A 12129-nucleotide genomic window follows, 5' to 3' on the forward strand; every position below is an offset into this window, starting at 1 on the left:
TTTTTTTCTCCCTTTTATTCTGAGCCATGTGGATGACAGGCTCTTGGTGCTCCAGCCAGGAGTCAGGGCTGTGCGTCTGAGGTGGAAGAGCCAAGTTCAGGACATTGGTCCACAAGAGACCTCCCAGCTCCACGTAATATCAAATGGCGAAAATCTGGCAGAGATCTCCATCTCAACACCAAGACCCAGGTCCACTCAACGACCAGCAAGCTACAGTGCTGGACACCCTATGCCAAACAACTAACAAGACAGGAACACAACCACCCATTAGCAGACAGGCTGCGTAAAATCATAGTAAGGCCACAGACACCCCAAAACACACCACCAGATGTGTACCTGCCCACCAGAAAGACAAGATCCAGCCTCATCTACCAGAGCACAGGCACTAGTCCGCTCCACCAGGAAGCCTACACAACCCACTGAACCAACCTTAGCCACTGGGGACAGACACCAAAAACAATGCAAACTACAAACTTGCAGCCTGTGAAAAGGAGACCCCAAATACAGTAAGTTAAGCAAAATGAGAAGAAAAACACACAGCAGATGAAGGAGCAAGATAAAAATGCACCAGACCTAACAAATGAAGAAGAAATAGGCAGTCTACCTGAAAAAGAATTCAGAATAATGATAGTAAAGATGATCCAAAATCTTGGAAATAGAATGGAGAAAATACAAGAAACGTTTAACAAGGACCTAGAAGAACTAAAGAGCAAACAAACAGAGATGAACAACACAATAAATGAAATTAAAGATTCTCTAGAAGGGATCAATGGCAGAATAATGAGGCAGAAGAATGGATACGTGACGTGGAAGATAAAATAGTAGAAATAACTACTGCAGAGCAGAATAAACAAAAAAGAATGAAAAGAATTGAGGACAGTCTCAGAGACCTCTGGGACAACATTAAACGCACCACCATTCGAATTATAGGGGTCCCAGAAGAAGAAGAGAAAAAGAAAGGGACTGAGAAAATATTTGAAGAGATTATAGTTGAAAACTTCCCTAATATGGGAAAGGAAATAGTTAATCAAGTCCAGGAAGAACAGAGAGTCCCATACAGGATAAATCCAAGGAGAAACACGACAAGACACATATTAATCAAACTATCAAAAATTAAATACAAAGAAAACATATTAAAAGCAGCAAGGGAAAAACAACAAATAACACACAAGGGAATCCCCATAAGGTTAACAGCTGATCTTTCAGCAGACACTCTGCAAGCCAGAAGGGAGTGGCAGGACATAGTTAAAGTGATGAAGGGGAAAAAGCTACAACCAAGATTACTCTACCCAGCAAGGGTCTCATTCAGATTTGACAGAGAAATTAAAACCTTTACAGACAAGCAAAAGCTAAGATAATTCAGCACCACCAAACCAGCTTTACAACAAATGCTAAAGGAACTACTCTAGGCAGGAAACACAAGAGAAGGAAAAGACCTACAATAACAAACGCAAAACAATTAAGAAAATGGGAATAGGAACATACATACATATCGATAATTACCTTAAATGTAAATGGATTAAATGCTCCACCCAAAACACACAGACTGGCTGAATGGATACAAAAACAAGACCCATATATAGGCTGTCTACAAGAGACCCACTTCAGACCTAGGGACACATAGAGACTGAAAGTGAGGGGATTGAAAAAGATATTCCATGCAAATGGAAACAAAAAGAAAGCTGGAGTAGCAATTCTCCAATCAGGCAAAATAGACTTTAAAACAAAGACTATTACAAGACACAAAGAATGACACTACATAATGATCAAAGGATCAATCCAAGAAAAATATATAACAATTGTAAATATTTATGCACCCAACATAGGAGCACCCCAATACATAAGGCAAATACTAACAGCCATTAAAGGGGAAATTGACAGTAACACATTCAGAGTAGGGGACTTTAACACCCCACTTTCACCAATGGACAGATCATCCAAAATCAAGGTAAATAAGGAAACACAAGCTTTAAATGATACATTAAACAAGATGGACTCAATTAATATTTATAGGATATTCCATCCAAAAACAACAGAATACACTTTCTTCTCAAGTGCTCATGGAACATTCTCCAGGATAGATCATATCTTGGGTCACCAATCAAGCCTTGGTAAATTTTAGAAAATTGAAATCGTATCAAGTATCTTTTCCAACCACAATGCTATGAGTCTAGATATCAATTACAGGAAAAATTCTGTAAGAATACAAACGCATGGAGGCTAAACAATACACTATTTAATAACCAAGAGATCATGGAAGAAATCAAAGAGGAAATCAAAAAATACCTAGAAACAAATGACAATGAAAACACAACGACCCAAAACCTATGGGATGCAGCAAAAGCAGTTCTAAGAGGGAAGTTTATAGCAACACAATCCTACCTTAAGAAACCAGAAACATCTCAAATAAACAACCTAATCTTACACCGAAAGCAATTAGAGAAAGAAGAACCAAAAAAACCCAAAGTTAGCAGAAGGAAATAATCATAAAGATCAGATCAGAAATAAATGAAAAAGAAATGAAGGAAACGATAGCAAACAAATAAAACTAAAATCTGGTTCTTGAGAAGATAAACAAAATTGATAAACCATTAGCCAGACTCATCAAGAAAAAAAGGGAGAAGACTCAAATCAATAGAATTAGAAATGAAAAAGGAGAAGTAACAACTGACACTGCAGAAATAAAAAAGATCATGAGAGATTACTACAAGCCACTCTATGCCGATAAAATGGACAATCTGGAAGAAATGGACAAATTCTTAGAAATGCACAACCTGCCGAGACTGAATCAGGAAGAAATAGAAAATATGAACAGACCAATCACAAGCACTGTAATTGAAAGTGTGATTAAAAATCTTCCAACAAAAAAAGCCCAGGACCAGATGGCTTCACAGGCGAATTCTATCAAACATTTAGAGAAGAGCTAACACCTGTCCTTCTCAAACTCTTCCAAAATATAGCAGAGGGAGGAACACACCCAAACTCATTCTACAAGGCCACCATCACACTGATACCAAAACCAGACAAAGATGTCACAAAGAAAGAAAACTACAGGCCAATATCACTGATGAACATAGATGCAAAAATCCTCAACAAAATACTAGCAAACAGAATCCAACAGCACATTAAAAGGATCATACACATACAGCAAAAGAAACCATAAACAAGATAAAAAGACAACCCTCAGAATGGGAGAAAATATTTTCAAATGAAGCAACTAACAAAGGATTAATCTCCAAAATTTACAAGCAGCTCATGCAGCTCAATATCAAAAAAACAAACAACCCAATCCAAAAATGGGCAGAAGACCTAAATAGAAATTTCTCCAAGGAAGATATACAGATTGCCAACAAACACATGAAAGAATGCTCAACATCATTAATCATTCGAGAAATGCAAATCAAAACTACAATGAGATATCATCTCACACCAGTTAGAATGGCCATGATCAAAAAATCTACAAACAATAAATGCTGGAGAGGGTGTGGAGAAAAGGGAACCCCCCTCTTGCACTGTTGTTGGGAATGTAAATGATACAGCCACTATGGAGAACAGTATGGAGGTTCCTTAAAATATTAAAAATAGAACTACCATACCACCTATCCCACTACTGAGCATATACCCTCAAAAAGCCATAATTCAAAAAGAGTCATTTACCACAATGTTCACTGCAGCTATATTTACAATAGCCAGGACATGGAGGCAACCTAAGTGTCCATCAACAGATGAATCGATAAAGGAGATGTGGCACATATATACAATGGAATATTACTCAGCCATAAAAAGGAACGAAATTTAGTTATTTGTAGTGAGGTGGATGGACCTAGAGTATGTCATTCAGAGTGAAGTAAGTCAGAAAGAGAAAAACAAATACCATATGCTATCACATATATATGGAATCTAAAAAACAAAAAAAAATAGTCATGAGGAACGTAGGGGCAAGACGGGAATAAAGATGCAGACCTACTAGAGAATGGACTTGAGGATATGGGGAGGGGGAAGGGTAAGCTGGGACAAAGTGAGAGAGTGGCATGGACATATATACACTACCAAACGTAAGATAGATAGCTAGTGGGAAGCAGCCACATAGCACAGGGAGATCAGCTCGGTGCTTTGTGACCACTTAGAGGGGTGGGATAGGGAGGGTGGGAGGGAGGGAGATGCAAGAGGGTAGAGATATGGGGGTATGTATATGTATAACTGATTCACTTTGTTATAAAGCAGAAACTAACACACCATTGTAAAGCAATTATACTCCAATAAAGATGTTTAAAAAAAAGTCTACAAATAATAACTTCTGGAGGGGGTGTGGAGAAAAGGGAACACTCCTACACTGTCGATGGGAATGTAAATTGGTGCAACCACTATGGAAAATAGTAAAAATTTCCTTAAAATAAAAACACAGTTACCATATGATCCAGTAATCACACTCCTGGGCATATATCCAGAAAAGACGAAAACTCTAATTTGAAAAGATACATGAACCCCAATGTTCACTGCAGCACTATTTACAATAGCCAAGACATGGAAGCATCCTAAGTGTCCATCAACAGATGAGTGGATAAAGATGATGTGAGATATATATAGATATAGATATAGATATAGATATAGATGAAGGAATATTACTCAGCCATGAAAAAGAACAAAATATTGCCATTTGCAGCAACACGCGTGGACCTAGAGATTATAAGACTAAATAAAGTAAGTCAGAGAAATACAAATGTTATATGATGCCACTTGTGTGTGGAATCTAAAAAATAACACAAAGGAAACTTGCAAAACAGAAACAGACTGACAGAAATAGAAAACAAACTAATGGTTACCAAAGGGGAAAGGGGTGGGGGAGAGATAAATTAAGACTATGGGATAAAGAGATACATGAGGATCTTAAAACAGGGAGATTATCCTGGATTATCTCTGGTTTACCCCTGCTGGTGAGTCCTTGTTCACTCAGGCTGGGGCTATTGACATTTGATAGGTCCTGTAGATAAAAATATTGAAAACTTTAGCCCTTGCTTTCAAGGAAGACACTGCCTTTTGGGGAAGATGATCCCTTAGATATACAAATGACTACAGTATAACTGATTTAGGCTGTGGTTATAGATAAAGACAAAAGGGACTGTAGTGGGAAAAGGGTGGAACACTGCACAAAAGAGACACTGCATGAGCAAAGTTTTTACAGAGGAAAAGGGATTTTCATGGGTATAAGATGGGGAAGAGTATTTCTTTTCCCCGGGAAGAGGTTGGGGTAGCATCTCACTGCTGTTATGAAGTCTCACTTTAGGGATGTCCCTTCCCTAGGGCATCACAGAAATATTCTTCACTCTTGTAAGGAAGCAAAGTAGAGGGAGGCCCTACACTTCTTTCCAAGAACCTCAGCACCCTTGAAGGGTCAGACTGAGTTCTTTTTCTCATGTCTCTGTTTTCTAGACTATGACCTACTTTAGGGAAAGGCTGACTCAACTTTGGATGCTGAGGAGTTCCAAAATTTAAATGGTTGAGAATCTGTTTCCAGTGGGCACGCCATCTCTCACATGGGCAATGACCATGGCGGGGGGTGGGAATCAAGGAAGGGAAAATTTTTAATTAAAAAATGCAGTATATATATATATTCCATTTTATATATTATATATTCCATTTTATATATTATATATATAATCTATAAAAGGAGCTGTGAAAGGAGGAAAACCTGCCATTTGCAACAACAGGGATGGACCTCGAGCACATTATGCTCAATGAGGTAAGTCAAAAAGAGAAAGACAAGTACTGTATGATATCACTTATATGTGGCATCTAAAACAGTTAAACTTGTAAGAAAGGGATGATCAAATCAGGAGTTTTCACCAGGCCACATATACTTGTGCAAACCCAGCCTGCACCCTCTGCTCCTGTCTCCCACAGAGCTCGTCCCATTTTCCTGCAGAGCAGTGAGGTTGCTTCCGTCACACATAACACATCACTCAGGTCCTAGTCCTGCCCCAACAGGATCAACAGGGCTGGGTATGGAGCTGATGCTCTGCTGACCACTGGCAGGTCTGCCGCAGAGAAGGCTACTGAATCTCTCTGCAGCTTGATGCTGGCTCTCTCTGCTCCAAGGCTCTGGTACTTGCATGGACTATTCTGTGGAGGTCAGGGTGACATCAGTGAGCTGTCACCTCCATGACCACACAGGGCCACACAGAACTCCTCCCACTCTCAGACCCCAGGCTCATTTTTTCCATTAAAATCGATCTCAACCTGCTGATTCCTTTCTTTGGTCACTAAAGATGCTTTTGTAGAATCAGCAAAAGTCCCTACCTACAGTGAGGAAAGAATATTCCAGTTCAAAATGCTTCCTTAAATTCCTGAGGATTCTACATGCAGCAGTAATGAGATTGTTCAGCCTGCTTGTTTGCCCAGGTCTCATGTTCTCTGGGAACATGTAGTTCTAAAGTCAAAACAGTCAGAGTGACCACAGGACTGTGTCCTGTCCCTGGGGAACTGCCTACCACCTCATTTCCCTGCTGTGTTCAGTTCACCCCTTATGGTAACTGACAGGGTCCTCCTAAGGAAGGTTGCCAACAGACAGATAGACCCACAGAAAGAAAGAAGGGGCCCAGACTAAACCAGACAGGCAGGCGTGCTCCATGATGGTGCAGAAGACTAAAGGAGACTCCTGACATCCCAGGAGGTCTTCACGAACCTCACTCCCACAATCATCGCTCAGTCTTGTCCATGAGAGCCCCAGAGCTACAAACTTGTCCCAAAGACCTGAAAATAGTACAGAGGACTTGATCTGAGACCCTGAGACTCCCCAGCTTACAACACACAGGAGAGAACCCAAGGGCCCCACTGTGGTCTCTGAGGGTAGCAGAACATCATCCTTCCTCTGGAGACGTGGGCTGGACAGGCTACTGCATTGTTAGGTCAGCAACATATACCCATATGCTCTCCGTCAGTATGTGGCTTCCCATATTAACGTTTTCCTTCAGCAACAACTTAATTTTAATTGCCAGTCTTTGTCGGTAGTGGTTGTGTATATTTGGAAATACATTCTCTGTGATGAAGCCTGGCTGACTTGGCTTTCCTGTGATATCTGATTGGCTGGCTTGGTCTTCAATCAAGGGTAAATTTGGAAACTGGTTAGAGCAGAAAGTAAAACAAGCCCCCATTTCTGTAAGAACAGACCCTTGGGTGACCACTCCGCAGGCATCTGGCTGGCTCTGGAGTGAGCTCTGTCCCAGCCTCTGGAGAGGAGCCTGTGAAGGGGGCAGCCTCACTGGTACCACCCAGTCCAGCCTAAGAGTCTTTGGGACCAGAGGCACCTCCCTCACCTCCAAGTCCTCCTGCAGCTGTAGGTGCAGTAAGCCTGCTGCCCCCAGAGGGCTCTAGAGAAGAGCTCTGGTCAGGCCATCAGACATGCAAATCAGCTCCAAGGAAGCCTGTGTTTATTTAGTCCCAGGGCTCAGCCTCAATTCCAAAGCAGTACTATCTCCTGCCCTTTGGTACAGAAGCAACGGATTCCGAGGACACTCCAAGATGAGCTCCCAGACCCAGCTCCTTTGTCTCCTGGTGATGGGTTTTCAGGGTAAGCATGTTTCCCACTGCAGATTCTGAGCTAGAACTTTAGCCCTTGACAAAGAGATCATGTGCTCATAGGGCTTTAGAAATTACCATGCAATATGTAGAGTTGGTTTTTTTTTTTGTTTTTTTTGTTTTTATTTATTTTTGGCTGTGTTGGGTCTTCGTTTCTGTGCGAGGGCTTTCTCTAGTTGCGGCGAGCGGGGGCCACTCTTCATCGCGGTGCGCTGGCCTCTCACTATCTTGGCCTCTCTTGTTGCGGAGCACAGGCTTCAGACGCTCAGGCTCAGTAGTTGGGGGTCACGGGCCCAGTTGCTCCGCGGCACGTGGGATCGTCCCAGACCTGGGCTCGAACCCGTGTCCCCTGCATTGGCAGGCAGATTCTCAACCACTGCGCCACCAGGGAAGCTTACTGTAGAGTTGTTTTGACTTAACTCTTATTAGCATCCAAGGCAGAGCCCAAGGTTGACAATGAGGCAGAGGCACAAAGAACCTGGAACCTGTCCTCTTCCCCTGAGGATGATGGAGCCCTCTGTCCATGCCCCCACCCCATGTCCACCCTCTCCTTAGAGGTGCACCAGGGACCCATTTAGACCAGAATGAATGGACTCATCCCTCAGCCCCTGAGGATGGGACTGTCCCATGTTCTGTCACCTTTCACAGCTTGCCCTTGTCCTGAGGACATATCAATAGCCACTTCGATGTGGATTCTGAGTCTTTGAGAAAAGTAACACTTTGTGTTGCCTTGGTGGGGTGTCCTTACAGGCTGCTGGGGACAGATCACACTGACCCAGACTCCAGAGACCCTGGCAGCATCTCAAGGAAGCTTTGTCTCCATAACATGTAAGAGCAGCGTGGAGGTAGGTACCTCCATGGCCTGGTACCAACAGAAACCCAAGGAGCCTCCCAGGCTGCTCATCTTTGGAGCTTCTGCCCGGGCCTCAGGAACCCCGTCCAGGTTCCGAGGAAGTGGCTCTGGCTTTGACTTCTCCCTCGCCATCCATGGAGTAGAAGCTGAAGATGTTGGGGTGTATTACTGTCAGCGGCACATCAGCCCGCCTCTCACAGTGACAGGCCCTCAAACAAAAATATCATTTCTGGTCTAATGATGCCCACTTGGTGAAAAGACACCTGCTTCCTGCAAGAAGCCACAATGTGAGATGTAAGATGTCCATATTTTAGATGGCCATGTTCTAAGTTTCTGTGCTGGGTGAAGCAGGGGCATGCTGGAGACTTATTACCTCACATTTAAACTGGATCTACATAGGGGAAAGGGTGGAGGAGATTGGAGCCAAGCTGTGATCCAGACAGAAACTTTAAAGTGATCTTGTTGTTGTTGTTATTTCCATTATCAACTGCGGCATAAAAGAACACCCCCCAAATCACAGCTTAAAAAAGCAACAGCTTATTATTTCTCGTGATTCTGTGGGCTGGCTGGGTGCTTTCTCTGCTGCTTTGCCAGGGGCTCACCCATGCTGCTGCAGTCAGCTGAAGGTCACGCGGGCTGAAAGGTCCAAGCTGTTCTCAGCCACAAGTCTGCCTATTGGTTCTGGTTGATGAGTGGGGAGTCTTGGTTTTTCCCTTAGGCACATGTAAGGGAAGTGGAGGTTGGTGAGAGACCTGCACCTCAGGTGCAGGCTCTAAACAGTGAATTGACTATAGAGAATTTTAAATAAATAATAATGCTACTTTTTATTATCACTGTGCACAGAAAATTCTGAACAATTCTCCTCCCCGCAGGAAGGACCACTCCCACTCCCCTAGCCATCCTTGTCATGCCACTGGATGGCCTTCTCACATGTCTGGTGGTCAGTGCCGGCTGTTTGCCCAGAGCCTCAGTTTTCCTCTATGTGACCTCTCATCCTCTAATAGGCTACATCTGCTTTCTTACATTCAAGAGGTGAGATGGAAGCTGCAACACTATTTGAGACCCGCTATCCAAAACTGGCACAGGGTTCTTTTAACCACATTCTGTTTGTCAAAGTAAGACCCAAACCCAACTTGATTCAAGGCTTGATGAAATAGACTGAAGTCTTGATTGCAGAAACATGCAGCAATGTTTTTCTGATCTACCATAACTGCCTGACTTATAAATTTAAGGACGACAAAGAAGAATGGCTGCAATATTTATCAAATGCTTATTATGTTCCAAGAACTGAGCTAAGTCTTGCTATGAGAAGGATGTGTTATTCCCATCTTCCAGTAGAAAACGTGGTGGCAGAGAGAGGTTATAAGATGTGTTCAAGGTCATCCAGATAGTAAGGATAGATTCTAATCAGAAAATCTGATTCATAGAAGGCAGTGAGTATTATGAGGACACAGAAGGATTCTGTGTGGGTAGCTGATTGGAAAGATTCTGTGAGAGGCAAGGACACTGGAACTCGACAAGGCTCCACATGTAACTTGCTGAGGACGGGGTTTGGGATCTCTTAATCCCTTTTTTTTTTTTAATCTTTGTTGGAGTATAATTGCTTTACAACGATGTGTTAGTTTCTGCTGTGCAACAGCGAATCAGCTATATGTGTACATATATCCCCATATCCCCTCCCTCTTGAGCCTCCCTCCCAACCTCCCTATCCCACCCCTCTAGGTGGTCACAAAGCACCGAGCTGGTCTCCCTGTGCTAAGTGGCTGCTTCCCACTAGCTATCTGTTTTACATTTGGTAGTGTATATATGTCAATGCCACTCTCTCACTTTGTCCCAGCTTACCCTTCCCCTCCTGTGTCCTCAGGTCTGTTCTCTATGTGTGCGTCTTTATTCCTGTCCTGCCCCTAGGTTCTTCAGAACCAATATATTTTTTTAGGTTCCACATATATGTATTAGCATATGGTTCTTAATACCTTTTTGTACCTTCACTGACAGTTCTGAAACTAATCAGTGTGACCGACTAAGATGACATTTGATCACTTAGAACCAGAGGGAAAATGTGATATTTTATTTTATTAAGATGATGACAAAAAAAACCCCAACAACAACAAGAAAATAACATACAAGCGATAGAGAAAACACTAGACTGAGGCCTTTTGATCAGAGATTAAGACTCTTAGTAGGGAGTAAACTGACCTTCTCCTTGCAGAAGACAGAGAAAACCAGGAAAGGAGGTGTGAAACAAAGGTACAATCTTGGTTACTCAAAGGAAACCTAAGAGGAAATGATGATTCTTTTTCCTGAGTGCCAACAGGCAGAAGGAATATTCTCATTCAAAAATAAATAATTAAGAGTGATTATAGTTACAGCATACTCAACACAGTAGGCTGGGAATCCTGGAGCAAAGAGAAGTGGACAAATAATCCCAGATCTCCGATATATCCCAAATCTGACCACCCCTGATCACCTCCACCTTCACTGCCCATCCTGGTGCAAGCTTCCACCATCTTTTACCTGGACAAGGGCCACACCCTTCCCAAAGATCAACATGTCTATTCTCAAGTCAGCAGCCAGGGCAATCTTTTAAAATGTGAGGTAAGCTTGTCCTCTGTTCAAAATCTTGCACTAGATTCTACTTCACACAGAGGAAAAGCTCAAATCCTTACAATGCCTATCAGGTTCCAACTGACCAGGACCCTCCCTGTTACTTCTCAGACCCCATCTCCTATGGCTCTGTCCACTGACTCACTGAGCTTCAGCCTCACTGGCCACCTGGCTCTGCCTTGAACAAGCCACACACAGTCCTGCCCTTGGACCTCTGGTCTTACTGGTCCCTCTGACAGCAAAACATTTCCTCCAAACACGCATTGTGTTAACGCCTCATCCGTCAGTTCAGCCCAAAGCTTCCCTTCTCAATGATCACCTCAATCCTGCATGAATAGTACATCCTGCTCCACACTTTTGTTCAAAGCACTTCTCAACTTTATTTATTTCTTTTTTTACATTTTTGGTCACACCCTGTGGCTTGCAGGATCTTAGTTCTCCAACCAGGGATTCCACCCTTGCCCTTGGCAGTGAAAACTTGGAGTCCTAACCACTGGACTGCAGGGAATTCCCAAGTTTATTTATCTCTTTTTGATGTTTACCCTTTAGAGTGTGATTCTCTCTGGTAGAATTTCAGTTCCATAGGGTCAGGGACATTTGTTTCCTGTGAGCATTGACGTATCTCAGCGTTACCCAAGAGTACCTGGCATATTCAAGGTGCTCAATAAACATCGCTGCATGAAGGTTGTACATTCTCATTAAGAAAAATGACCACAAAGAAAGTAAAAGCATCCCCTCTAAGACAGTGTATCATTAAGGTATTAAATTTGTGCTGTGGTATTGCACTAAAGTAAGCAAGAAACAGAGTAGCTAAGGAAAAGCCCATGCATCTGATACCAGGAAACCTGGTAAGTCCAGAGTAAGCTAGAGTGAGGATTTCAGAGGTGATATAAAAGCACACGAAAGGGCTTTCTTGGTGGCGCAGGGGTTGAGAGTCCGCCTGCCGATGCAGGGGACACGGGTTTGTGCACTGGTCCGTGAAGATCCCACATGCCGCGGAGCAGCTGGGCCCGGGAGCCGTGGCTGCTGAGCCTGCGCGAGCAAAAAAAAAAAAAAAACAGGCTGTGAATTTAGTCCTTTCATGTACTTTTTTTTTT

At 42.9% G+C, this 12129-nt stretch overlaps 1 protein-coding gene across 3 annotated transcripts in view; it reads right to left on the reverse strand.

Moving 5' to 3' along the window:
- Positions 1-12129, reverse strand: part of RPIA (ribose 5-phosphate isomerase A) — a 155710-nt gene that overhangs the window by 39408 nt on the left and 104173 nt on the right. Inside the window, exon 9 of one of the 3 annotated variants that reach the window (XM_089922828.1) lies at positions 10476-12064. The exons of 1 other annotated variant lie outside the window; for it this stretch is intronic. In XM_089922828.1, coding sequence (XP_089778954.1) covers positions 11694-12064 — 371 coding nt within the window. In that variant the 3' untranslated portion in view covers positions 10476-11693. Of the gene's footprint in view, positions 1-10475; positions 12065-12129 lie in introns of those variants that run through there. One more of the 3 variants, XM_089922831.1, reaches the window with a different exon arrangement.

Source organism: Delphinapterus leucas, chromosome 13 (assembly GCF_059928025.1).
Source record: "Delphinapterus leucas isolate spDelLeu-1000000601 "Yukka" chromosome 13, BTC_Dleu_Yukka2, whole genome shotgun sequence".
Taxonomy (NCBI): domain Eukaryota; kingdom Metazoa; phylum Chordata; class Mammalia; order Artiodactyla; family Monodontidae; genus Delphinapterus; species Delphinapterus leucas.